The sequence below is a fragment of the Vigna angularis genome, chromosome 8, assembly GCF_016808095.1.
Source record: "Vigna angularis cultivar LongXiaoDou No.4 chromosome 8, ASM1680809v1, whole genome shotgun sequence".
In the NCBI taxonomy this organism is placed as follows: Eukaryota; Viridiplantae; Streptophyta; class Magnoliopsida; order Fabales; family Fabaceae; genus Vigna; species Vigna angularis.
This window is the reverse complement of record NC_068977.1, coordinates 35772946-35800495: the sequence shown is the minus strand read 5'-3', so window position 1 is coordinate 35800495 and position 27550 is coordinate 35772946. Positions and strand designations below refer to the sequence as shown.

Sequence of the window (27550 nt, the reverse complement as noted above, 5' to 3'; positions counted from 1 at the left end):
CAAATTCAAATAGCTCCTTGTCTTATTTCCACTTGTTTTTTCTAATTGCATCTCTTCTAAATGGAAAATTACTAAATCAAGTTCGTGAAAGATGGAAAATCTTAATATATCGTGATAATAATACTTGTATGATTATATGAACATGTTTAGGTAATAGATTGTACACTTATCATGTAAGGTAATCAAACGATATTAATATTAATTAAATATAAATTTAAAATAAAGAAATATTCATTAATGATTGGCAAACATTTTTAACGTGTTGCATCATAGATTAGTTTTTAAAACAATAATCACATACTTAATATTACATATGAAAAATTTATTTCACTGCACACACATACTTTATATTCAGACTTACAAATGAAGTGGAAGCAAAAGTTCATGATCCTTATTTTTTTCTTATTTTAATATTTTTATTTATTATTCATAAAATAAGTATTTAATAAAATAAGTGTTTAATAATATAAACTCTTTATTTATTACCTAATATAAAAAATATATATCTTATTTATTGTCTTTGATCTTTAAATTTTATTTTATTTAAAAATAATAATTTTGTTAAAATAATTTTTCATTATCTCTCAATTATTCAACAAAATTAATATCTAAAACGTTTGTTTGGATATGTAAGAAAATTTTCATTTAATGTATTATTGATTATCCATGTTTTTCATATAATTTTATTTAATGATATATCAAATATTTTCTATACACATTTAATATTTTTATTTGATTTTTAATATTTTTATTTATTGTATATTTTTATAATATAAAATATTGATTAGATTTTTTTGATATAATTAGTTTTATTACTAATTGTTTTCATAAATGTAATTTTATATTGCAATTATATAAAAAAGATAAATCTGGATAAAGGAGATATTTTAAATATGTTTAAACTTAAATAATTATTTTCTTTTTATAAATATTTTTTAACTTTATCAATTTGTTTATTTAGTGTTTACAAAATTAATAAATATTTGTATTGTCATTCAATTTTATTTATGCATAGATAATATTTTATATATTTTTATTCAATTGTTATTTAAATATTATAATAACATCTTGATTTATTTGTCGGATTTTTATTTTATTTTTATAAAATTAATTAATTTATATTAAAAAATAAAAAATGTTAGCACAATTACATTTATATTTATTGTGTAGTAAAAATTTGGATGTGAAAAAAAAATATATCCATTTAATAGATATAGATATAAAAATATGGCTGAAATTTTATAAAAAAAAATATTATAAAATAATAAAATCAATATTCATGTCCATTCGTACCTATAAACTTATCACTTTTATTCTCTCTAAATATATATATCAATATTGATGCATATTTTTAGTATTTATGAATCATTTTCATAATTATATTTAAAGCTACAAATCATTTGCATAATTCACCTAATTAAGGATAGTGTGAAGTGTGTAGTAGTGGTGGAGTACCAAAGAACACGTTCACTGTATGGTGGATCCTACGCAAACCAAATATGGCATGTGTTAGTGTTACATCAATGTTTCTGCCACCATTGCGACCACAACGTAGGGACAATGTCAGTTTGTAATTTTGTGCCACTACCAAATTACACACCCACCCACCACCATGCTTCTCATAAATTTCATCAAAATAATAACTTTAACTATAATTAGTGAACTATTTATAATTAGTGAACCGTTTGTGGGAAAACTTCTCCAGGCTAAGCACGCTTAACCATAGAGTTCTTATGAGTAAGGCCACCGAAAAGTAAATGCATTTTTGGTGATATGAGTAGCCAAATCAATTCTTTTAAGCTATCCTTCAACTGTATAGTCCCATACCTTCACAGTCTCCAGATCCCTCTCATTCCGGTGTATGTTCGATTCGTCCATGTACCCCTTCCACCCGAAGCTGTCAGGAGCCGCTCCTTGTCTGTGCCCCCTGCACCATGCTTCTTGCACCGGCGTCACTCCCCGCCCTCGTCTCCGTGCCCGGGTGTCACAGATTTGACATAAAAATTAACTGAAATAATATAATAATAATAATAATAATAAAACATAACTTAATTTTTTTATAAAATTTGATACCACTTTTATAAAGATTTTAAAAATGATATTTTATAAATGACAAGTGGTTTAAAAACCGTTTGACTCAATTATTTTAATATTAAATTTTTTAATATAAATAGTTTTGTCATTAACAAGTTTAATTATTTTAAAACATATAATCTATATAGAAAATTACTTTTTTAGAGTTCTCAAAATTCTTTCTATTTATTCATTTGATTCAAAAGATGATATAGTGTGAGTGATATTTGTAGTGAACTCTTCACTTTTTGACCAATCAGTCGTTTGTGTAAATCGAGTTTCAACCATTTTTTTTGGTTTTTTGGTTATGTGTTGTTGTATATAAGTCTTTTTTCACTTTCATGTCGAGTCTCTCTTTATCAGTGATCATAACGGTATATATTGATCGTTCTTGTGATGTTTCTATGTCTAAGGTAGAGCATCTGCAAGTTTGAAAGTGTTTTGTTGTGAATTGTTGGGTTAAGTAAGGAAAACTAGTTGTTTTGGTGTGCGTGAGTTTGATAATTTGATGATTTACATGTTGATGAATTTCATTGGTGTGTATGATTATTTTAAATTGAATGATTGGTTCATGATTTTTGTGCTTGCTTGTGTGATTGAGAGAATTTAGAATATGAACATTTGAGTAAATTAGTAAAAGTTTTAATGTTTAAAACTCTTTTGATTCAATGCAGTAACAAAAAAGTATCAACTTGAACAATTGATCAAGTCAAATTTCACTTAAAATTACAAAATTCATCTATTGTCAACTTATACGGCATTGAACGGTACCATAGTGGCGTTAAACACTAATTTGTGTTACATATTTGAGAGCATTTTAACATTAAGCGTTGAGCAACAAACTTGTTGAGTCTCACTTTTTGTAAATGCTTTGACACTTAGTGACATCGTTGAGCACCACATTTATACAATAAATCTAAATCATTTTAGATTCAAGACACAGTGTTTGAAAATGCCACTAAACATAACTTTTTTACAATAAGAATGACGTTGAGAGTATCACTCTTTGTGAAAAATTTAACGTTGATTTTTTTTTTAATAATGTGTTGTGTCAAAATTTGAAGAAATAATATGAGGTTTAGATTTATTCATAAATTTATTTTATCTAAGAAAAAGTAAATCTTAAAAAGTAAATTTATTTTACTTTTAGTAAATTGAGGAACTGAACGTTGTGAAAGCATTTTGTTGGCAATGAATAAGCATAAGCATGGTGATGGATGTAGAGTAGAATATTTATTCACATTTTTCTTGTGAGAATAATTAATACAGTCACATTCTCCATAAATAACCAAATAATAATTATATTTTATTTTATACTAATTTTAATCATCATAAAGATAAAAATATAGTGTAACAATTTTATCTATCACATCAATAAAATTATTTACAAAATTTTACAAAATTTACTTTAAATCTCTTCACTTTCACATCTTCATCTCCTAAAATAAATAATACTGCAATCCACTTTTTATCTCCTAAAATTCATCTATCTATTTTTTTCTCATATTCATCATTTAAAACAAACATAAGTGTAATTTTGTTTTTTATCTTTTAATTTATATCAAGAAGTCATATTACAAAACACATTTTTTCCTTAGTTCTTTTAACAAAATTAAATAAAGAGTTTGAAGTTTTTTAAATTTGAAAAAAAAAAAGTTACACTAGTTTAAAATCATGTTACAAAGCAACGCTTTTAGTCGTGTTTAATATCAAAATTTATCCTTATTTGTAATGTAGAAAAAAAAACTTATTTAAGAAGTTTGGAGGCGCAAATTACGACTTTTCATCCCAAAGAATAATTTATCTCATGCACATTTAACTTTATTGTTTCTTTATCATATATTAAGGGTCTATTTATTTTGAGAGAAAAATAATTGTTTTCATTTTCAATGCATAAAAATTATCGCTTTATTTTTATTTTTTGTTTTAAAAAATACATAGAAATAAAAATAATTTAAATTAAATATTTATTGAATTTTAATATATTAATTTAAATTAAATATATTACTAATACCGAAGGGGTGCAAATTACTGTGAAAAATGCTTTTTTCGAATTTTCTTCTTCAGTTACAGCTAGAGGATCTGTGCCATGGCCACCACCCTGCCTACGTATAAAAGCCTCGTTCCTTCCTGAAACTTCTCTCGCTTCTCTTAAGTAACGCACGCAAACACGCTTTTTCTCGAAATCCTCGTTGCGGCCAGCGAGTTACAGAGAGAAACTAGAGCGAAAACATCGCACCGTCGTCTCCGTGAGGTTCCTCCAAATGTTGGACACCTACGTGTTTGGATGGATCATATGCGCCGCGCTGAGCGCATTTGCGATTCGCAATCTCGTTTTCGCGGGGAAGAAATGTTGCGCTTCGTTGGAGACCGATGCCGCTATGTGTGCCGAAAATATCACCACTGCCGCCGGAGAATGCAGACAGTCGAAGCGCGACGGCGAAGTTGATGTCGTAATTGTCGGAGCTGGTGTCGCCGGCTCCGCTCTGGCTTACACTCTCGGCAAGGTATTTTGAATTAGATGTCTCCTTTAAGGTCTTTCTATTTCGATACCTGTTTCTTCGTCGTTTATGTCTTACTCTTGTGTTTTGTCCAAAACCCGACGAAAAATGCATTGTTGTTTCTTTAATAATGATTGTTCGATTGGTTGATGGCAGTAAGGATGCGCATTAGATTAAGCTTCGCTTGCATGTAGTTATAGCGTTATAGAGACAGAGATTATTAGAAGAAGGAACAATGTTAGTGATTATAGGAAGTTGCTCTAGAGTACTTCTTGCTTTTGAGATTTGAGAAAAAAAAGATGTTACGAATATTGCTTTCTTCATTGCTTGGGCGATTTGAAGTGTCTGATTTTATCGATCATCTCGTGTGTTGAAGAAAAACTACGCTAATCCGTTGGTAGGTGATGGATCCGCACCTGAAGACTTTGAAAGTCGAACACTCTCGACTTCAATTTTTTCTTCTTCTAAGCAACTGAAGATGTGATAGTCTGATTTAGGATGAACATGACTTTAGGTACTTCATTTTTTTATCTATTTATTTTAAATAAATATTCAAGGACAAGCTGTGAGGTACATGTTTTGTAGATTTTGTTGGTTTTTAACTTTAGGATCACGATACAACATAATTTCAACAATACCTCCATGATTAAACAGTTCGATTTTAGAGGTATTTACAGACAGAAAATAATGGATTTTTTAGTATTACTTTATCCTGCGCCCAATTTAAACGTGTGGCCAGAAATTTTCACTTTTATTGATGGAGATTCTTTATTTATGCTTAGTGATGCTGTTTATATGGGTTGATTGTAGTTGTTAGATGATATAGCAATATGTGCTTTAGGACTAGGAGTTATGCGATCCAGCTGGTTCTATCCTTCTCCGTGTCCTTTTTCATGGAATTTTTTGGTTGGTATAAAAGAAAAAGATGCTAAAGAGAGAGAGAGCTGGTAAATACGATAGATAATTTGATAAAGAATGAAGAGGGAGATAAGAAGGAAACTATAATGGAAGAGAGACTGAATGTATGAATATAATACCTTTTTCTAGTAATTTTTGAGCTGTGACATTTGATCAGTTTGAACGCAGATACATTTTTGGGGCTTTTTAAGCACTGTTTTCTCAAACAGATTCACAATTAACTTTTGATAGCATAATTATCATCTAATGTAGGATGGACGTCAAGTACTTGTAATTGAAAGAGATTTGAGTGAACCAGACAGAATTGTTGGAGAGTTGCTACAGCCTGGTGGTTATCTCAAGTTAATTGAGCTGGGACTTGAAGGTAGTGCTAACTTAACTTTATAGACATTCGACATATAATAGTCCTACTGTGACTAATCGCGAGTGCTAGAAATAATACACATTTGTTTGGTGATTTTAACTATGGCTTGTGCAAAATGTAGAATGACCACTGATTCCCTATCACTGTAGATTGTGTGGATAAAATTGATGCTCAACAAGTGTTTGGTTATGCTCTTTTCAAGGATGGAAAACACATAAGACTCTCTTATCCGTTGGAAAAGTTTCACTCAGATGTTGCCGGCAGAAGCTTTCACAATGGGCGTTTTATTCAGAGGATGAGAGAGAAGGCTGCCTCCCTTCCCAAGTATTTGGTTTCTTCCTTTACTTTGCCGTTCTTGTTTTTTTTTTTTATAAAAATTGAGTTGTTAAGGTGTTGCACCTGCCTACTACACAGGATTTAGTTTGAGTAGCACATCATTTTACCTGATTTTTGAAACTCTCTCATCGATGCCATTTGATCTGAATTGGCTTAATATTCTAATCATGTTACTTAGGTTTGAAGTTATTTATGAAATCAGGTTATCTCCCTATGTTCCTATCATCCAGACAGCTATATACCTATAAGTAGTCACTATCATTAGCCAATATAATTCAGAAATCATATTTAACAATTGAAAAATAGACGTATCATTCTAGACTTGAACTAAAGGTACTTTCTTGTTCACACACACGTATATACATATTTATTTTTTCACTTAATTATTTTTTCATTTAACAGTGTAAGACTGGAGCAAGGAACAGTTACTTCCCTACTCGAAGAGAAGGGGGTAATTAAAGGCGTGCAGTACAAAACCAAGGATAGTCAAGAATTATCAGTTTGCGCACCCTTTACCATTGTTTGTGATGGCTGTTTTTCAAATTTGCGTCGTTCTCTTTGTAATCCTAAGGTGATAATACAACTTATTAAGCTTAAACACATGATTTAGTTTCCAGAGTCAAATAAAATTTGGCTCTGAAGTATCAGCCTTTCATACCAGGAATTAACATTTTGATATTATTCATTTGGAGAGTTCCCCCTTCTCTCGGTTAAATGTTAACGTTTGCTTAGTGTATTCCTGATTACGATGCTTTGTTTATAGGTAGATGTGCCCTCTTGTTTCGTAGGCCTAGTTTTGGAGAATTGTGAACTTCCTTGTGCAAATCATGGCCATGTCATACTGGGAGAACCTTCGCCAGTTCTGTTCTATCCAATAAGTAGTACAGAAATCCGCTGCCTAGTTGATATTCCTGGCCAGAAAGTTCCGTCTATTTCCAATGGTGAAATGGCTAAGTATTTGAAGACGGTGATCGCTCCCCAGGTACCCTATATATTAGAGGTTCTACAAATTCTTTATAAACCTTGGCAGATTTATTTCAACGGGAGCAGGAATTTATTTCGCATTCTCTGTTAATAGTGTTGGATAATGATAAGGGAAAATTGAATGCAGGTTCCTCATGAGCTTCATGACGCATTCATAGCTGCAGTGGACAAAGGCCGCATCAGGACAATGCCAAACAGAAGCATGCCAGCTGCTCCTCATCCTACTCCCGGAGCCCTGCTGATGGGAGATGCATTCAACATGCGCCATCCTCTAACGGGGGGTGGCATGACTGTGGCATTATCTGATATAGTAGTGCTTCGAAATCTTCTCAGGCCTTTGCGTAATCTGAATGATGCACCCAGCCTTTGCAAATACCTTGAATCCTTTTATACCTTGCGAAAAGTAATGTGCTCTATAACATTGATACACTGAATTTAGGCAATCACTTATTTTTTTTTTTCCTAAACGGAACACAAAAAACACGAATATGTTACCCTAACTATCTTCATCTTTCAATTTGCAGCCTGTGGCGTCCACTATAAATACCCTGGCAGGAGCTCTTTATAAGGTTTTTTGCGCATCACCTGATCCAGCGAGGAAGGAAATGCGCCAAGCTTGCTTCGATTATCTTAGTCTTGGAGGCCAATTCTCGGAAGGACCAATCTCTCTGCTTTCGGGGTTAAATCCTCGGCCCTTGACCCTGGTTCTCCATTTCTTTGCTGTTGCAATATATGGTGTCGGCCGTTTACTACTACCATTTCCTTCACCTAAACGGATATGGATCGGACTTCGATTAATTTCTGTAAGTAGCAAAATGTGTGTATTAATTGTTCTTTTATCTGGAAAATTAGTCGGAAAACTCCCTTTAATCTAACTGCAAAAACCTATTCTATCTATTCAGAGTGCATCCGGTATCATCATGCCAATAATCAAGGCAGAAGGAGTCCGTCAGATGTTCTTCCCTACAACCGTTCCAGCTTATTACCGAAATCCCCCAGCTGCTTAAACGCGAATTCAGCCACGTCTTCACGAACCAATCAATATGAGCTACCGATATTTTTATTCTTTCGGGACATTTGAAAGCAATCCAGATTCAACGTGAGTTCTCTATAGAATCAATTTAGGATTAATAAGTGATCTTTATAATATTTGTTAATAGTTACTGCTTATATTTTAAAGCGTCTCATGGATCCTGAGGAAATATAATTTAAAACTTCACACGTAATATCGCTGAAGTTGCGAAAGCTGAAACTTCAGCAGCGTAACAATTGCAGTACTGACATGCATGATCAACATACTGTTAAACCTAAGGACCAACCTGACAAAATGTAAGCTAAAGAAAAAGTAAGTATTGAATAAAAAACCATTGATTAGCTAATTCACTTTGCAAATCACCTCAAATTTAAATCATATGCTACCTAATTGGTGCAGATTTTGAAGAATATAATAGAAAGATAAATATAATAGTGAATGACCAAAATAAGATTTCAACACTAGTCAAGTATATAAACATTTTAAATATCAAACTTCAGAAGCATTTGGATTGAGGGTCCCAGGATTCGGCGCTAGGTGAATAAGACATTGCCGCTCAATTAACATATTATTTTAAATTTTTGTTTTTTAATTTAAAAATTAATAAATATTTAATTTAATTTAATAATTTAATATTTATTAACATTTTAAAATTTATTTTATTCAACTGAAACAAATAAAAGGTATTTTAAAAAATAAAATAAAAATACAAAAAAAGTAAAAATTATTATAATATCAATATTTATATTAACTATTAAAATATTAACATATATGAAATTTTATTATAAAAACTAAAATAATATTTTTTAATTTAAAATTAAAAATTAAAATTTGATAAAATATGTCAAACGAATTTCAAACAATCCGTTAACATATGTTATTTCGAGATGCGTTTAACATATTTTATATTATAATTATTTTTTTCATTATTGTTATTTTTATTTTTGTTATTACTATTTTTATTTTAATTATTTTTTTATTATAACTATTATAATAAAAAAATATTTTAATAATTATTAAAATATGAATATATATTAAATAATATCAAAATATTAAATTAAACTAGATTATTATTAAATGTTAAATTTTAAAAAAATTATTAAACCAATTTCGAAATGCATTAATATATATTAACGGATTTCTAATATTCTAATATAATTTAATATATTCATATGTATTAAATTATGTTTTATATTATTATTGTTATTATTATTATTAATATTACTCAAAATTTTGAAAAAAAAATACACAGATTTTAAAAATTTAAAAACAAATTTAAGAGAAATGATAAATGGATTTCGTTAACATATTTTAACGGATTTCAAAAATTGCTTATGTTCAGATTTTGAAATTCGCTATATTTTTTAAATGGATTTCAAAATTTCTCACCTGGATATTGAAATCTATTAAAGGTGTTGATGGATTTTTAAATCTGTTTAAGATTTATTAAGAAGCATTTTTGGTAGTTTGGAGGTGCATGGAGGTGGAGGAAAAAATCTTGGAAGTATAGGGAAAAAACACCCTTAAAACGATATAAAATATTATACATTAGTTCGGTTAAAATGTAGGGTGCAGAAAGTAAAAGCCTTATAGTTTTATAGTAGTCAAATTTGAAAGGCGTATCCGATTAGGAAACTGCTCAATGGAAATAAAAAGCAGTCTAAATGGCTAATACAATTATATTTTTAAACAAATGCCATAATGCATTTTAAGAAAATGTGAGGGTAAAAATGATAAAAAAAAAGTGAATAATTAAAAAAATTGTTTATATGTATTTGGTGAGTTTGTAAAAGAATCTATTTGGGGAATGAAAAGAAGAGGGGAATTGAATTAGGTTCCTAAAAGGAAGGGTTGGTTGAATGGTAAGAATTGAAAGAAGTGCAAAATGGACGGTCATCTCATAAGCCACTCCGCATCACCGCATGCATGTCATCTTTTAAAACAACATTCATTCCACACAAAAACCAGACACAAAGGAACCAAACACAGAACCACCCAAAACACAATTAATTAATAATGTCGTGGCAAACCTACGTAGATGAACACTTGATGTGTGACATCGATGGCACCGGACACCATCTCACCGCCGCTGCCATCATCGGCCATGATGGCTCCGTTTGGGCTCAAAGTTCTGCATTCCCTCAGGTCTGCATCATGCAACACAATCTCTTATAAAACCTACTTATATTATTCATCTTTCTTTCCATTCACATCATCCATTTCATGCAATATATTTATATATTTTTTTTCAGATTAAATCTGATGAGATCAATGGCATCATGAAAGATTTTGATGAACCTGGCTATCTTGCTCCCACTGGCCTCCACCTTTCCGGCACCAAATACATGGTAATCCAGGGAGAGCCAGGTGCCGTCATCCGTGGAAAAAAGGTATATACTTTTCCAAATATATCACTATTTTTCTCCTTTTTCACTCCAAACATTTCATATGGTATCATAACACATTTTTACATTCACGTATAAAAATGTAAATTTTTGTATCTTTAAAAAAAATAGTGTAAAAAATAAAAATAAAAATCTCAAAATAAAAATAAAAATATGTCATAATACCATATACTCGTTTACGTGTCTCAAAGAATTATTTTTCTTTTTTGTACCCTTTGTTATCTTTAAAAAGCAATACGTTACGGAATCGATAACCATCTTTTGATTAATCTAGTCTCATATGTCACTCAAACCAACAAAGAATAATACAACGATTAAATAAAATTAATTTACAATATATAAATAGAGGTAAACATCATTTACAAATTAGTTGTATAAGATTAAGTTAAGTTTAAAGTATATTTTTTGGGTTTTCTAGTCATAATTCTTCTTCAGGTTGTTCATATTTGTTACCTTTTCTAGTCATAATTCTTCTTGAGGTTGTTCATGGTTGTGAGTGTGATTTCGTCACTTTGTTTTACTGTGAATAAGAAATATGAAGTGATTGACGAAAAGCTCAGTAAAACAAGCATTTTGGTAGATTATTTGAGCTATGAAAAAGAAGATTTGGTGTAGATGTATAAACGTTTGTTCTGATTGAGGATATGGTTGTTGTATGGGACAGGGATCTGGAGGAATAACCATAAAGAAAACTGGGCAAGCTTTAGTTTTTGGTATGTACGATGAACCTGTTACTCCTGGACAGTGCAACATGGTTGTTGAGAGGTTGGGAGATTACCTTGTCGACCAGGGTCTGTAGAGATCGACATTTTTCCAAATTTATTAACTTTTTTTCTTTGAGTATACTGTAAGTTGTTATTTACGATTATGATCTGCATTGTTTCAACCCCATGCTGCTGCATGTTGGGAGTTGTTGCAGACAATAAGCATATCAGAGTGAAGCACTTCTTCCTTGTTTAAATTTTAAATTTCATTACCTTTTTTTTTTATGTTATATATATACTCTCAGTAAGGACATATTACATTTTTATGTTTATTTTCAAACATAAAATAAAGATAAAATAATCATAAAAATATAAGATTTTATATTTTTGAAAAAATATAAGATTTTATATTTTTGAAAAAATAAAAGAGTAAAAATTTTAAAAAATAATATTAAATGAAGGTAAAAAATTTATGAGTTTCAAAATATATTTTTTTTATTTTTTTATTAACTTTTTTTTAAGAATAAAAAACTAAACATAAATTTTCAGAAATCAGTTTGTGCAATCAACTTTCTTCGAAATCAATTTTTGTAAATTGGTTTATAAATTTTATGACTGCTGGATTAGTGGGTCAAATCAGTTGTTACTTAAAAATTAACGATAAATAAATGAAATAATATATTTAATTCGTGAAAATAAAATTTAAATCGTTTGTTTGACTTAATCAAATATGCTCAAAATTTTAGCCTCAATTTTAGAAGCTTGACATAGTCGGTTGGAACAATCGTATTTTATTTTTTGGATTTTAATTTTAAAAAATAATTAACTTTTATTACAAATTATATATACCGATTTTTCATGGGAAGATGATTTTTTAATATCTTTACAACTTACTCTTAAGAGTAAAATAATCATTTCAAAAACTAACTTTTATATATGCAAAGAAAAAAAAATTGATAAATAATGGAGAATAAGTGCAAAAATTTTTTATATCAAAATACCATTATTTTTTCAACATAGCCTAATAATATTATTTTAGGATAAAGTTTTATATTGTTTTACCAGTGCTATTTGTATTGTTGCGCAGAAGAAATAATATTTCTGTAACATCTCAAAAATACAACAATAAATTATATATATTAGAATAATCACATTAATAATAATTCAGAATCAATCTTACACTAGAGTCGAGCGTACGCTCATGGCCGAACGGCCTTACAAAAAAGGATTACAAATTTAAGCCGTACAATAATAGTAAACCTGACCGAACGGTTTACAAAAGAAAAATACCGAACGATCATTCTTAACGAAAGGGAAGGTGATCGAACGACCACCTCATTAACTAGACAAAGGACCGAACGTTCTACTGTTCTATCTCTGCTTCAACTTCTTCCAAATTTTCTTCTTCCAGCGCCTCTTCTAGCCGCTCGTCTCCTTCTGCTCACATCCACACGGATGATCATTGCAATGACAAGGACGGACGTACAAAACCAGACACGACAGGAAACGCAGGGTAAGCTTATGTAATTTAATTCATGCATAAACATACATTTCAAATAATCCAACACCAAATAAATTTCAACGTACGTATCATACAAAGCCTATCACTAGACTGACTGTCCGGACTGTATGAAATCTGCGTAGCTACAGGCGTTCGTGCACCCGGGTGATGTAGTAACTGGAATAATCTCATCAGCTGCCACCCGAGGTTAGTCCTATTCATCCAAAGTACCCCTAAGGACGGGACCTCCTGCCGTTTCCACACATGACCTACCCTCCTCTATGTGAGGACGAGTACCCACGAAACATCAGGATGAACAGCCAGCATTAGCTTCCCACAGTCATACTTTACAAATTCCAACATTCATCCATGAGTCGTTCCTCCCTGGAACGCTCGTTCAACTTCACATCATTTCATTCATATCACATTCTCTTCTTATTTCATTCATAATCATTCTCAATTCCATCTTTCATTATCACTTTTCTCAAATTCATCTTTATTGCCAATAAGTTAAATTTCATCTTTGTTCAAAGGTTTATAAAGACACCAAATACCGAACGTTCTATCCTCACTCAGAACAAGGACGAACGCTTGGAACGAGACAGAGAGGTCTCCAGTTCCAGAATAGAGTAAGACCGAGAGGTTTACTGTCGGTTTGAGAGAAAAACCGAGTGTAATAGATATAGCAAGGAACGAATGAACCGAACGTTCATAACAAAGTGAATCAATTATAGGAACTGACTCTTGATAACTCTGACCGAACGCTGAAAAGACCTCGCCAAAGGCTACGACTCTATGCTGGAACCAATCGATACAGACACTTCAAGATATTCCAATAATAATACTTAGAAGAATTCTCATGAAGAAACCGAACGCTTATGGATATTGAACTTATTTGATTTTACATCAAGAAATTCGAATGCCAGTAAATGACCGAGCACGGTAGAGAAGAAAATTCTATCGAAGTTAGACGAACACTATTTTCATCAAGATAGATTATACAAGAAACGAGCACGAGCGCTTGGTGTAAGACCGAGCACTACTCAATACGAGCGCTTGGTGTAAGACCGAGCACTACTCAGTACGAACGCTAGGTGTAAGACCGAGCACTACTAAACTTATAATAAAAGGCTTGATAAATATAATAAGATACTATCGAAGTAGTGTTTACGAACAACGGAAATATACCATTATATATAAAAATTGAGTTTATCACAGGATACCCAGATACAACTGTGCTTGGCCGAACGCTCAAGCATAGTATTACTACCCGAGGACGCTCGTCCTCAACTAGGATTCTCTCCAAGTGAAAGAATCCTGTTTCAACTAGGTTCACCAGGAAAACCGAACGGTCAATGACCGTTTCAGTAACGAACGTACACTTTTATATGAGAAATTTCATACCAGACTCGTTTATTTTCAAACTCATTTCTTAACATATAGTTTCATAACTTTATACATTTATATCATAATCAACTTTCATACTTCATACGATCCATATCATATAAGTTTCATATTTTTCATACATCAGACATGGCAACCATCATATATCATATAGTCAAATATCACAATAATCATACTTCACTTTAATTCAGTAACTCAATGAACGTTCATTCAATCCAATCACATCAGTCATCGTGCATCAAAATCATTCAATCAACTAAACGAAGTTCAAACATTTCAACAGCATACAAATTAAATTAAATAAGCTTCCCTTACCTCAGAGCGTGAACGTACGTCCCTCAGACTGGGACTCAGTTCACTGAACTACGATCCTTTCTACCCTCAACGCTCAACGACCGTTCAGAATTTGAAACCAATCGGATCAAACTAAAGCTTGGGACGCTGGAAGTGATCCTACGGTGCCGTAATAGTGATCGGAGGAGAGAAAGTGAGTGTTTTCTCAGAGAGAAGATGAAGAGGATGTAGAGAGAAGGAGGAGAGAATGAGATTCTTCAGAAATCTGAAAAGAGGGTGCATGCAGAGAATGGGGTAGATTTTCTGAAAATTCAAGTTTTGCTCCACACGTCAGAACGAACGTCCCCTCTTCAGTCGACACCTGTTTTTCACTAACTGATTTTCGGATCCACTTCGTTTGACACTTGGCGTCCGTCATCTGAGTGTCGAGCCTCCCTCTTGACACGTGAATTCCACTGAACGATACGTGCGTGGATTTTACTCGTTCTGACAATTTCACTTTGGTAATTTACATGATTCTTTAATTCAAATATTTACCCAAATGAAACCTTAATTTTAATTGGAAAGCTTCATAAATAAAACGTATATCTATGAAACTTGTGTGTAAATTTTGTGCATTATCTTTTTTATATGGGTGTAAAAAATGTCAAGGAATTTGCAAGTAGGAAATAAGTGTTTGGTGATTAATTCAATGTACTTCTATACAATTAATATTCTCATTTTTTTTAACCAAAATAATTGTATTAATAATATTGTATCAAGATTGGGATAACTTACAAAAGATATTCATGAATTCTATCATTGGCTAAATCACACTGCCCATGAAAATACTAAGAAAAAAATACTAATATATTTGGGAGGTTGAGTTCACTAATATATTTAAGTTTTAAAACTTATTTTAAAATCAAAATGAAAATTGATTGATAATGTTTTTCTAGTTGTGTATTAGAAGACATTGAAAATGTTGTTTTTTTTTTGTTTAAAAATATATGTTTGATGAACTAAAAATCTATATGCAAAAATTAATATTTTAGAAAGACTAAAATAAGAAATGATCCGAACAAAAGAAAAAGTTCCCACAAACTAAAAATGATATTTTTTTTATATAAATTAAAAGTAAAATAAAACTATATTGTAAAAAACAAATTTAAGTTTGAAATTTGATAACACGTGCACATTTTTTTTTTCTACATTTGAGTTTTCCCATTAAGATATGATTGAAAATTTGAAAGGAATGAGCACTTGTTGTCCTTAAACGGTATTCTGTCTACAACATGAAACTTATTCATAAACAATTCATTAAAAATAAATAAAAATATAAAATACTTATTTTATTTTCGCGGCCACTTCGTTTGAATTTATTCATACACTTTCTTCCGCACACTTTCTTTCTGCTTTGTGTGTGTAAGAGAGAAGAGAAACTGTGAATCACTGAAACGTGGATCCTAAAGCAGAAGAGAAGAACAACAACGATATCAGTCAGTGAACAGCGAAGATGAAGACGAAGACGCCATTGAAGCAGCTAAAGCTCGCCGTTCCTGCTCAGAAAACCCCCATTACCTCTTTCCTGTACTTTAATTTCCTTTTCTTTTTCCTTTACCATCCCATTTCGTCTTCTTTGCATATTTCTTCAATTTATGAATAAAGTTCCCGTTTTTACTCTCACTGCCTCATTTTGTTGCTTCTCTATGTTCTGGGCTTTTTGATAGTGTCTACGATGTGCTAGGGTAGACATGGGTCATAGGATTCAAAGATATATTTTCATAAATAGCTCTAGTTTTTGTAATTTTATCGTGATTTAAATACCTGTTCAATTCAGGACCAAAAAAAGTGAAGAAAGTTCACATTTTGATTTCTACTATCTTAAAAAAAAATTACTTTACTTCTGTTATGTGTTTGAAATTGAACGATTTGGTTATTGTCAAATTGGGATTAGGACTGCTAGTGGAACGTTCCATGATGGAGATCTACTGTTGAATCAGAAAGGGTTGCGTCTTATCTCTGAAGAAAAGGAATCACGGGTAGCTCTATCACTTTACATTCCTAGTGATTTATAATTTTCATCCATTATGTTCTGCAGAATTTATATTGTGCATTATTATATGTTTCAATCAATGACGGAGTTCAATTTTGATTTTGTTCCCCTCTACTTGTTTCCTCTTTCTATGCTCGTCCTGGTGATGGGGTTGATGACGCTCAACCCCAAGATTCTTATATACAATTCAAAGACCAAAGGTTGAGTACTTGTTGTTGGAGAATCCTATTTGGCCCAGGTGTTTTTGGTGGCATTGCTTTTGGTAATCTTGGTTCCCTTCCCGAGTCTCTAATTCTTGTTGCTTTCCACTGACAAAGACAGTGCACAAGAGTATGCTTCCACTGTAGTTGGTTTGTTGGCTAGACCGTTCATCTTGCTTCTTACAGTAGTATGGGGAACCTGTGTTATCATTGGAAATCAAAAAGTTGAAAAATGACTCTAACTCTGGTGGCTCAAATTCATCAATGGGAGGAATAAAAGAATTGCTAACTGGTTATGGTATCACTATGGATGTAGATACTAGAAACATGGCAAAGATGATGGTTTTCTCAGTTATACCACTCATCATAATGCAGATTCCAACCCAAGTTGTTCTACTTCTCTTCTGTACCACGTGAAGAAGGCTTGGTGGTTTTTTCTTTTATGGTTGCTGTTACTTTTCTCATCTCATATCATTTACCAGCTCTTTGAATCTCAGATAGAGAAAACAAGACCGTAGTGTATTAAACATGATGACTTGATATGAATAATATTTCAACGTATTAAGAAACAAATTCTTCTATTGGGCCCATACTGCACATTCTAACCTAATACTCTATCACCATTATGCATGCATCATTATGCCATTCACAGATTCATTTTTCTGTTTCTGTTTCTGTCTCTGTCTTTTTTTCTCTGTATTTTGTGATTCTAATATCCACGCTTATAATTTACCTCTTTGAACAGCCTTCGGATGGTAAGGAACTGGAATTTGACTTCACACTGGATGACCTTGAGACCGTCAAAGTAATTGGAAAAGGCAGTGGTGGTGTGGTACAACTTGTTCGCCATAAGTGGGTTGGAAGATTGTTTGCTTTAAAGGTTGTCATGGGCATGTTTTGTTAATTACCTCTTATGGGTAGATTTGCGTGTATGGATATTCTTTTCAGAATTTTTTTTGTTTATTCTTTCTTCATCTTATCCCTTGGTTTCTGTTTGACATTGAGATATTGCATCTGTTATACACTGTCTTTTAAAAGAAAGGCTATTGTTATGAAAATGATTTTCAGTATTTTCAATTGGGTTTTACCTTTTTTATGATTGGGAAATATGTTTCGACTTCTATTGCAGGTTATTCAGATGAATATACAAGAGGATATTCGAAAACAGATTGTTCAGGAACTGAAAATAAATCAGGCGTCACAGTGTCCACATGTTGTAGTTTGCTATCACTCGTTCTATCACAATGGAGTTATATCACTTGTGTTAGAATACATGGATCGTGGTTCTTTAGCAGATGTAATCAAACAAGTTAAAACTATTCTGGAACCATATCTTGCCGTGGTTTGTAAGCAGGTATGCTGGACCATATTTCCATTTCTTGTTGAAATTGAAGCTTCTAGTCCTTGCAATAGTTGATGCCAAACTTTAACCATTCACATGCATATTTCAGGTATTGCAAGGTCTTGTTTATCTGCACAATGAACGACATGTAATACACAGAGACATTAAGCCATCCAATCTGTTAGTTAATCACAAAGGGGAGGTGAAAATTACTGACTTTGGTGTTAGTGCTATGCTGGCAAGCTCAATGGGTCAAAGAGATACATTTGTTGGAACTTACAATTACATGTCGGTGTGTAACTTTCCTTATTTAACCATGTTCCATATTTTACCAGAAGCTGCTTGGCAGTTGTAATCAAATTTATGGACCTTTTCCTTTTCTCCATACCTTGCATCTACAAAATGCTTAACACTGGTTTGTTTCTGTTAATTTCCTTGTTTAGCCAGAAAGAATCAGTGGGAGTACTTATGATTATAGCTGTGACATCTGGAGTTTGGGTATGGTAGTGCTTGAATGTGCCATAGGAAGATTTCCTTATATTCAGTCCGAGGATCAGCAAAGCTGGCCTAGTTTTTATGAGCTTCTGGCAGCAATTGTGGACAGTCCCCCTCCTTCTGCTCCTCCTGATCAGTTCTCCCCGGAGTTCTGTTCATTCGTGTCATCCTGGTGATTTCTTAGTTCTTTTCACCTCCTTTGTTTCAACATCAAAACAGAAATATGCCACTGAAGTTTAATATGTTTGCATGTTTGTGTGCCTTTAGTTAGTATCTGTTGGTTACTCTTCTGGTGTAGATACAGTTTGACTTGTTTTGTTTGAGTTAATTCCTTGGTTTATTTACAGCATCCAAAAGGATCCTCGTGATAGATTAACATCCTTGGAGCTTCTGGTTAGTAACGTAATGCTGGTTTATTGTTTATCTTAGATTTTGTTAAAATTCCTAACAGCTGATTCATCTAATTTCATTGCACTTCCAGAGTCACCCTTTCATAAAAAAGTTCGAAGATAAAGATCTTGATCTTGGGATTTTGGTAGGTAGCTTGGAACCTCCTGTAAATTTTCCCAGATAATTCTTATAATGTAGAGTGTAAAATTTGTGCTAGACAGCCATAGCTCTTGGTTACAGGAAGAAAATTCTCATCAGTTATGCTATATGAGTATACTTGTATCAGTCCTAGGCTTGGTGACTTCATTACAGTTTTCTGAAAGCTGCTGATATGTATAATAGTTGTTTCTTATTTGTTGTATTCAAAGGCTTGATCATTTTGTTTGATACATAATATAATCACACATTCAACTATTATGATAAATATAGGAAACTGTTTGATATAAAATCTATTTAGCTATAAACATTGTAAGATTTGAAAAGATCTTCATTTTGTATTATTGTTCCTTTTCATGTCTTCTGATATCAAAACAACAACTTCAAATCAATTATGAATTCGGAAACGAGGATAAAATTTTGTATGTATTAGGTTCTAAAACTTGTCGTAAATTTCATGATGAAATGTAAAACTTTGTTATGGATATTTGAACGAATAGTTTCAATTTCACGTCTCAGAATCAAATTTTCCGAAACACGTCTATAGTCTTCACTCCAATATAATGAAGAGGTGTAGAAAGCAATTATGACTTGCTAAAGGTAAAAAGCCCAAGAAACAGTCAAAGCCTTTTTAGTTTTTTCTTTCAATCATTCAGTACAGTACGTTCTTTCAATCATTCAATTAAATAATCACATTTTATTTTATCAGTTTTAAACTATTTTAATATTTTTATTTGTTGAATAAGAAATTGGCAACACTATAAAGGCTTTACTGTTACGGGAAGAAATTCAAATTAATAAATCTTTAAATTTTAATTTATCAGTTTCATGCTGATTCTTCAACCTATAATTATGAATTTTTTAGTCGTCCAATTTTTTTTTTTTAGTTTTTCCCGGTGATCATATACTATTTTGATAAGGATTACGATTTTTTAAGAGGATAATTTTTAATTATAAATTTTGTATTCTTTACTGTAGAATTTGTACAGTATTTATACCTAATAACTAAACTTGTTTATCAATTTCCACGCTTATCAATAAAGTGGTCAATTTTTAATTATGACTTTGATTAATGGCTAAATATATATATATATATATATATATATATATATATCTATATCTATCTATATATATATATATATATATATATATATATATATATAAAAGACTGTTTTGTTGATCTCTAATGCATAAGATATCATTGATGACAAATATTTTATTTTTCAAATGATATAATAAATGGAGTCTTAATTTACATCTAACAAATCACAAATACTTTGAAATGATAAACCCCAGAAAATAATTTAATTTCATACAAAAATGAAAATACTTGAAAAATTATTTTGTTACAAGAAATGTTTACTTCTTCTATGAGACAAATAACCAGCCACATTATAAGCAACTCTTAAACAAGAATAATGATATTTTGACAACATTTTTTGACAATATTTTAACATTATCTACGTGTCATTCTGTGATTGGTCTATATTAGTGTTTATGATTATTATTATTAATTGTGGGGTAATTTTGGACCAATCACAGAATGACACATAGATGATGTTAAAATGTTGTTAAAAGAATGTTGTTAAAGTATCACTATCCTTAAAACAAAGAACTAAAAGTGCATTCCTTCACCAAATCCTTAAACAAAGCTTTGTCAATTTTGGAAGAATTATCTATTTCATATGACAATTTAGTCTAGACGAAATCAAATAAATGCACATGACCCAATAAAAAGATAAATAAATTTAACTATTGCAAAAAGAAAAAAAAACATTTAGTAATGCATAAGTGTGTTAAATGTATCCATAATTAAGAAACTCTTATACAAAAGAAATACATTCAAAAGAGATAAATTACTCAATGACTAAAAATGACTTTCAAAACTATTTTACTTAAAGTTTATGACATTTTTCAGAAAGAAAAAAAAAATTATGTTTTATAATACAAAAACACTATTTAAAATACCTGGTAATTCAAAAGTTTCAAAGTAGAATATTGATCATGTTTAAAGAACAAGCTAGAAGAGAACATTCTATACATATGTCTTTAAACAATCAACTTCCTACTAAAAAACCTAGTGATCTCCCTTTGTCATTTTACTCAAAGTCTACTCATCTTAGTTAAGAGTAATTCTTTAGAAAAAGTTACTTGTTATTAAACAAGAGTGATTATTGTTCAAAGAATATTTGTATAAACCAAAAGTGTTTTGTGAAAAAGACACTTATTTAAGTTAAAAAATGACTTGTAAAAGAATATTTTTGTTAAATGAGAAGTGACTTATGGAAATATACTTGATTAAATCAAAAGCGGCTTGTTTAAAGATTATTTGAATGAGCTCACTAAGATGTAGTTAAGAGTAAGAAAAATACTCACATGAGTCAAGAATAACTTTAGAAATTATACTTGATTAAATAAAAACTATTTTAAGAATTGATTAAATTAGGATTAACTTGTTGAAAGAATGCTTATCAAATTAGTTAAGAATGACTTTGAGTCCAAACAATATTCAATAAATTAGTTAGGATTGACATCAAACTTAACCAAGACTTAGGAGACTAATCAAGTAATCCAAAGAATATCTAGACTGTATTTCACAATATTAGTTTGTGTAACCAAACTCAATCAATAAGAACACAATATAATATGTAAAATATTTTAATGATTTCTACTGTATGATTGTTTAGACAAAGATAAATTAGACGGTCAAGCATATACAAGCGAAATAAATTGACTTACTCAAAATTGAACAGCCAAGAAGTCGGATGGAATAGTCATGTCACAAAAAGTTTATCCCTGATCCTGAACAATTTAAGGTAAAGTGTAATTACCTCCAACTAAACCATAATTGGTCTACATCAAATTCTATAAATATAGATATAAGATAAAGAGGTGAGTGATTTTATATTTACTACATTATTAATTCTTAAACTAACAAACATAATTTTGATATTAAAATACTTTCTACAAGTAATTTCCAAAAATAAAAGATAAACAGCAGATGACAACGTAAAGATAAATATTGGACCTCTTTGTAACCTATACTACAAGAGATCATTGACATACACCCATATCCAAAATAATATCAATTTTATTTTGATAATAAAAACTAATTGCTAAAACATACCTAATCCTGAACGAATGGTGTGAAGTTTTTGAATGAGAGAATGGTCAATTTTGAATGGAGAATGAGAAGACTTTCCTCTATGTGCTTTAATGATTTTGATTAATTAATGAAAAAATTAATGAAATAATTAATGTGGGTTTTGGAAGGAAAGAGAAGATGAATGGATGGGATGAGTGGTGACAAGCAACGAATGAGGGGACCAAACCAAACGTTTCCAATTGAATCAGTGACCGTTCATTCATTCAATCTGTGGATTAAAACAGTGTCCTAATCTCATCACTCGTGGACACAGATAAGAGTTTCAAAATTCATTCATTATTTCATTTTCATTCATTCATTTATTCATTTATTTAGTCAAATCACACTGTAGTATTATAATTTTTAAATATTTCAAGTACACTTTTAAAAAAAAATCAAATCATTAAATAATTCATGTCAATATTGTACGATATAATGAATATAACCTCAGTCAAAAAAGAATCATTTTTTCTTTTATAAGAAACTCTACGCTTGACTTTTCTATAGTTAAATTTAGGTATGCTTCTAGCTTATATGGCATAAGTTGAAAAAAAAAATGTTTTTTTTTCTCTTCCATATTTTTTTCCACTCAAAGACATTTATAAAATCCAAAAATCTGTAATGGTCTGGTTAAGATGATCTTAATTATTTAATGTTCTTATGCATTTAATAGTTTTATATTATCTAAAACTTTATCTTGAATATATTTTCATCTTTTAATTTTCTTAAATGTCTTTTAAAGATTAGTTTTAAAGCATATAATATTTAAAATGCATTATTTGATTTTAATGATGTTATTTCATATCTAAGATTAAAACATTTATTGGATTTATAAGATAAGAACAAAGTTTCAAACATTAATTCTTCCAGTTAAAAGTCAGAAATTTTAATCATAAAAATAATCCCCATTCTTCTTATTTATCTTAAACACAATCGAAATTCTTCAAAACTTCTGCATATAAAAATATTATAAATAATCCTTACACGTCCATTTCATCTAAATTTATTTAATTAAGAATTTCATCTTTACTAATTTAACAAGTGAAATTTAATTTTGTAAAATTAGTAAACTAATTTATAAAAAAATTTACATTCATTTATATATCTTAAATTGATTTTATCTATATAAAACTTTTAATAAATTTTTTGTTTAAAATTATATAATTTATAAATATCAAAAATAAAATTTATACTCACGTGTATACTTTAAAATCGTCTTATTTTAATTAATCTAAATATTTTAACAAAAATTTCCATTTTATAAAAGTTATCTCAATCTCAAAATTCTTAAAAGAAGGAAAGCAATAAAAAAAATATATGGCATGTGCGGCCAAAGTAGAAAGTGGGAGGAAAATGATGAGATAAAAGAAGCATGTGGTGGGAGTTTAGTTGGACATATCCAAACACCATGGCATGATGACCAAGTCAATTTCCTTATCTTCCTCACTCAACAAACATATCCTTCTCGTACCAATCCAGCTCATTCTAATATATAACCTTAGATCTTGTCTTGTCATTACCAAAAGATTCATACAATATTTTTGTATACCTTAAAATACATGTATCTCTTCATAAGAAAAAAATCATGTACATCTCTTTGGAAAAAGCAACAACTAAAAGTGTGTTGAGATACTGAAAATTTTTTATGGTTATTCTATAACAAAATTTATTATCTATTGAATTTATAATTTTATTAATATCAAATAATCATTAATATATATAGTTTTATATTTAAAATATATATTGATATAAATAAGTTTTTAAAGTTCTTATAAATAAATTTTATAAGATTATTTAAGCTTAAATTCCGCTTAAACATGTTAAATCTATTATTTTTGTCAGTAAAAATCATTGTATTTATCTGAATCTAACTTAGTTTTGATACTAATTATTAGATTTTATTAAAGAAGTGGTTCACTAAATAATAAAATCGAATTGTAATTGTATAAAAAATTTATATTACTTTTATCTAAAATTTTAAAATAATAAATTAATAAAATTTTACTTTTATATATTAATTAATTATTTTATTTTTATCTCATATAAAACTTGAATTAATACTTAAACTCTCAGCTGATTATTATTATAAGTGGAGCCATTTAAAAAATTGTGTAAATATTCTAAAATGTAACATTTTGATACTTTGAAAAAATTTTTTAGTAACGTTTTAATATTATTTGTTTTAATATTATTTATGTATCAGTGATTGGTCTAAAATTACTTCACAATCAATAATAATAATCATAAATATCAATATGGATCAATCACAAAATAACACGTAGACGATGTTAAAATGTTGTCAAAAAATATTTTAAAATATCATTTTTTTAACATTTTTGTACGAAAACAGTAAAATTGAAAAGAAGCATTTTTTTCCAAATATAACTTGTCAAAATGGGTCTAATAGATAATGTATAGAAAAATTTAGTTTTTATTTTGTTATTGGTGTGATTGTACATAAAGGAAGATACATGAATGGATAAGGAATGAATGCAACACCTTCACCCAATTGCTAAGTGCCGACATATTTCCAATCCCATCAATTTCCTCCACTTACGTGACACGAATATCTTTGCAAGCAACATACGACAACAACTTTTTTTTAAAAATATGAATGCTTTTTAAATACAATTCCTCTTGCATGTTACTAAAGTGGAAGTTTTAATTTATTTGTAATGTTTCAAATGTTATCCTTCTAATTAATAGAAAGCTAATATGTTATCTTTTTAATTATTATCAAAATAAGTTAAGTATTTAACTTTTACTATATGTGATTGATAGTCTAACTAAATATATTATTAATTAAGTCTCTTTTAACACTTTTTAGTATATTTGATTATTGTTTAAGTAAAACTCATTTCTATTTTATTTCAAGTTTTGATATATAAAAATACTGGTTAAATATAATTTTAGTGACACAAAACTATTATTTATTACATTTGATTTTTAAATTTTAAAAATAATATAGTTTTTTTAATCTTTAATTTAGTTTTTTTATATATTAAATTATTAACTAAATCGATATTTGAATTAAAACTTATTAAATGGTATAAACTATTCAAACACTAACTTAAAACATCATTTAATATATAAACAAATCAAAATAATTTATATAATAAATTAAAAAAAAATCTATTAATTTATTTTGAAATTTAATAATCAAAATATATTAAATTTTAAATAAAAATATATTTTTAAAATTTAAAGACTGATTTATACTTTTTATTTAGCACTAATAGAGAAATTCCATTCCCAAATAGTGGTGATTTTACAGTTGTGAATTTTCTTGATTTAGGGTTTAAGCTTTTAGATATAGATGTGTATGAGAAAGTGTGATGTAATGGTGGGAATATACTTATCTGTCTTGGCTTTTTGAAGCAAAGATGGGAAGATGTGGACCCCACTTTCTGCCTCCAAAAATAATAAACAAACTTAAGACGGTGAGTCACAACATCGATTGGATGTCTTCAAAATTAGACCTTATCTTCTATCTTAGCTGTCTCATACAACTTATCAATTTCTCACCATATATATATATATATATATATATATATATATATATATTTATACATAACGTGATTTGACACTGACAATTTTTCGTACTACCATTATATATATACATAAAACTCAACTATGAAACTGGTCAATGTTATCCAGATCTTGTTCTTCCTCATCTTACATATATAAGGGTGTAATATTTTATGACTTCACCATCTCATTCGTTGTCGATGGATCAGAAAAAGGTGCAGAATTTCTTTGTGAAGAGGATCATGGATGGTCATGAAGGTGGAAACACCAACTGGGTCATCAAAGAAGATGATGAACATAGCAATGATTCATCATCCATTGGACTCATGTCAGAAGAAGAAGACTCAATGGACTCTGTGTGTTCTTCTTCTTCTTCATCAGAGTTGGCTGAGGATGCTTCATCTTCTTCATCAACACATTCAAATAATGGACCCTTGTATGAATTATCAGACCTCATGAACCATCTTCCCATTAAGTAAGCATTCCATTTCCATGTACTGATGCATCTGCATATCACTGATCAAACTGATACAAAGTTATTTCAGTTTAGTCAATAGTTTCTGAGATATGTTTTACATGTTCTCTTCAAACAAGGTTGTCTTCCTGAGAGTATAGTGATTAATAGATGTATCTTTGAGAAGGAAAAAAACATACAAACATCATCACATGAATTTAAGATTGTTGTGTTAATTAAGTAGTTATAATGACTTGTGCAGGAGAGGGTTATCTATGTTCTATCAAGGGAAGGCACAATCTTTCACTTCTTTAGCAAGGGTGGAGAGCATAGAAGATCTTCCCAAAAAAGGAACACCTTATAGCAAGAGAATGAAATCATGCAAAAGTTTTGGGGGAGGTTTAGATAGTCACAGAATATGGTACACTCCAAAGGCTACAATATCAAAGAAAACATCAAGAGGGTCTTTTTCATCAGTGCTGAGCAAAAGAGGGAGTTTTCATGGAGGGTCTAGACCTTCCATTGCTGTTCATAGAAACTTATGAAATTCAGCATGTTAGAGTTATACTGCTTATTTCCTGTACAAAAAATCCTGAAAATTTTGAGTTTGAGGTTCATCTTACTGAGTCAAATAGTCATATGATGAATTATCATATTTGATTCATTTTTGCTTTGGTTTATTCCATGGTGGTACCTATGATCCATCCTTGCATCTTACAGTCATCACCACAATGATTCAATGATCCCAAGTTATTACCTTAATTCATGTGAAACCAAATCCTTTTTGAGATCGAATTTTTTAGGTTTTCTCTTTTCTGCAATTTGTACATACTTCAGTTACTTGTATATGATTTTTCGTAAATTGAAGGGGAAAATTTAATATACCATCTCTGAACTTTTTTATAATTTTTATTTTAGTTCTCAGACTCTTCAGAAAACCATTGTACCCTTGTGTTGTAGTCCTTTTATCTAAGTTTTACATAACTAAATTGCTATCTTCTTTGGTTTTAAAAAACAAAGTATATTTTTAAGTTGGACGGGGCAAATAAAGCATCTCTCATCCAGAAATTTGGCACAAGAAATAACAATAGATTTAAGCGTGATGATTATCTAAAAGAAACTGGACTAGAAACTATACTTCAAAATTATCAGAGATTGTGATATACATGAAATTGCAAATTAAAAGTAAAATAATAATAATAATATTTATAACTACTATAATAAAGAATATTGTCTTTTATAACACTTTTTACTTTACATGTTTTATTATTAATTTTATCTTTATTAA

At 29.9% G+C, this 27550-nt stretch overlaps 4 protein-coding genes across 7 annotated transcripts; all 4 read left to right on the top strand.

Moving 5' to 3' along the window:
- The first annotated feature begins 4187 nt into the window (after positions 1-4187).
- On the top strand, positions 4188-8398 carry LOC108344729 (squalene monooxygenase SE1). Of its 3 annotated transcripts, XM_017583204.2 has the most exons (8): positions 4193-4580; positions 5745-5856; positions 6006-6180; positions 6595-6763; positions 6956-7174; positions 7304-7579; positions 7701-7979; positions 8079-8398. In XM_017583204.2, the coding sequence occupies exons 1-8, from the start codon at positions 4338-4340 to the stop codon at positions 8181-8183; spliced, it is 1578 nt and encodes a 525-aa protein (XP_017438693.1). In that variant the 5' UTR covers positions 4193-4337; the 3' UTR covers positions 8184-8398. The 3 variants fall into 3 exon arrangements, with proteins under 3 accessions (XP_052722995.1, XP_017438694.1, XP_017438693.1); XM_052867035.1 differs by lacking the exon at positions 6595-6763 and having other exon boundaries at positions 4188-4580; positions 6059-6180; XM_017583205.2 differs by lacking the exon at positions 5745-5856 and having other exon boundaries at positions 4192-4580; positions 6059-6180.
- Positions 8399-9506: 1108 nt separating this feature from the next.
- On the top strand, positions 9507-11617 carry LOC108345303 (profilin-4). The gene is made up of 3 exons (XM_017583891.2): positions 9507-10354; positions 10462-10599; positions 11279-11617. Exons 1-3 carry the CDS (start codon positions 10226-10228, stop codon positions 11411-11413), a joined length of 402 nt encoding a protein of 133 aa, XP_017439380.1. The 5' UTR covers positions 9507-10225; the 3' UTR covers positions 11414-11617.
- A 4240-nt stretch (positions 11618-15857) lies between these two features.
- On the top strand, positions 15858-19331 carry LOC108344747 (mitogen-activated protein kinase kinase 6). The gene is made up of 8 exons (XM_017583231.2): positions 15858-16086; positions 16454-16538; positions 17498-17632; positions 17882-18106; positions 18204-18386; positions 18538-18761; positions 18937-18982; positions 19071-19331. The coding sequence occupies exons 1-8, from the start codon at positions 16013-16015 to the stop codon at positions 19161-19163; spliced, it is 1065 nt and encodes a 354-aa protein (XP_017438720.1). The 5' UTR covers positions 15858-16012; the 3' UTR covers positions 19164-19331.
- Positions 19332-25839: 6508 nt separating this feature from the next.
- LOC108344867 (protein OXIDATIVE STRESS 3) lies at positions 25840-26942 on the top strand. 2 transcript variants are annotated; one of them, XM_017583386.2, is made up of 2 exons: positions 25840-26283; positions 26525-26942. In XM_017583386.2, the coding sequence occupies exons 1-2, from the start codon at positions 25982-25984 to the stop codon at positions 26805-26807; spliced, it is 585 nt and encodes a 194-aa protein (XP_017438875.1). In that variant the 5' UTR covers positions 25840-25981; the 3' UTR covers positions 26808-26942. The 2 variants fall into 2 exon arrangements, with proteins under 2 accessions (XP_017438875.1, XP_052722994.1); XM_052867034.1 differs by having other exon boundaries at positions 25849-26283; positions 26507-26942.
- The last annotated feature ends 608 nt before the right edge of the window (positions 26943-27550 follow it).

What these genes read in the sequence shown, in the direction of transcription:
- LOC108345303 (XM_017583891.2), top strand. Translation starts at nt 10,226, where the DNA reads ATGTCGTGGCAAACCTACGTAGATGAACACTTGATGTGTGACATCGAT. An exon ending in AAAGTTCTGCATTCCCTCAG is followed by an intron (nt 10,355 to 10,461) that starts GTCTGCATCATG and finishes ATTTTTTTTCAG; the next exon opens with ATTAAATCTGATGAGATCAA. An exon ending in CCGTCATCCGTGGAAAAAAG is followed by an intron (nt 10,600 to 11,278) that starts GTATATACTTTT and finishes TGTATGGGACAG; the next exon opens with GGATCTGGAGGAATAACCAT.
- LOC108344867 (XM_052867034.1), top strand. Translation starts at nt 25,982, where the DNA reads ATGACTTCACCATCTCATTCGTTGTCGATGGATCAGAAAAAGGTGCAG. An exon ending in ATGAACCATCTTCCCATTAA is followed by an intron (nt 26,284 to 26,506) that starts GTAAGCATTCCA and finishes TTAATTAAGTAG; the next exon opens with TTATAATGACTTGTGCAGGA.
- LOC108344747 (XM_017583231.2), top strand. Translation starts at nt 16,013, where the DNA reads ATGAAGACGAAGACGCCATTGAAGCAGCTAAAGCTCGCCGTTCCTGCT. An exon ending in CTGAAGAAAAGGAATCACGG is followed by an intron (nt 16,539 to 17,497) that starts GTAGCTCTATCA and finishes CTCTTTGAACAG; the next exon opens with CCTTCGGATGGTAAGGAACT. An exon ending in GAAGATTGTTTGCTTTAAAG is followed by an intron (nt 17,633 to 17,881) that starts GTTGTCATGGGC and finishes CTTCTATTGCAG; the next exon opens with GTTATTCAGATGAATATACA.
- LOC108344729 (XM_017583204.2), top strand. Translation starts at nt 4,338, where the DNA reads ATGTTGGACACCTACGTGTTTGGATGGATCATATGCGCCGCGCTGAGC. An exon ending in GTTCTCTTTGTAATCCTAAG is followed by an intron (nt 6,764 to 6,955) that starts GTGATAATACAA and finishes CTTTGTTTATAG; the next exon opens with GTAGATGTGCCCTCTTGTTT. An exon ending in AGACGGTGATCGCTCCCCAG is followed by an intron (nt 7,175 to 7,303) that starts GTACCCTATATA and finishes AATTGAATGCAG; the next exon opens with GTTCCTCATGAGCTTCATGA.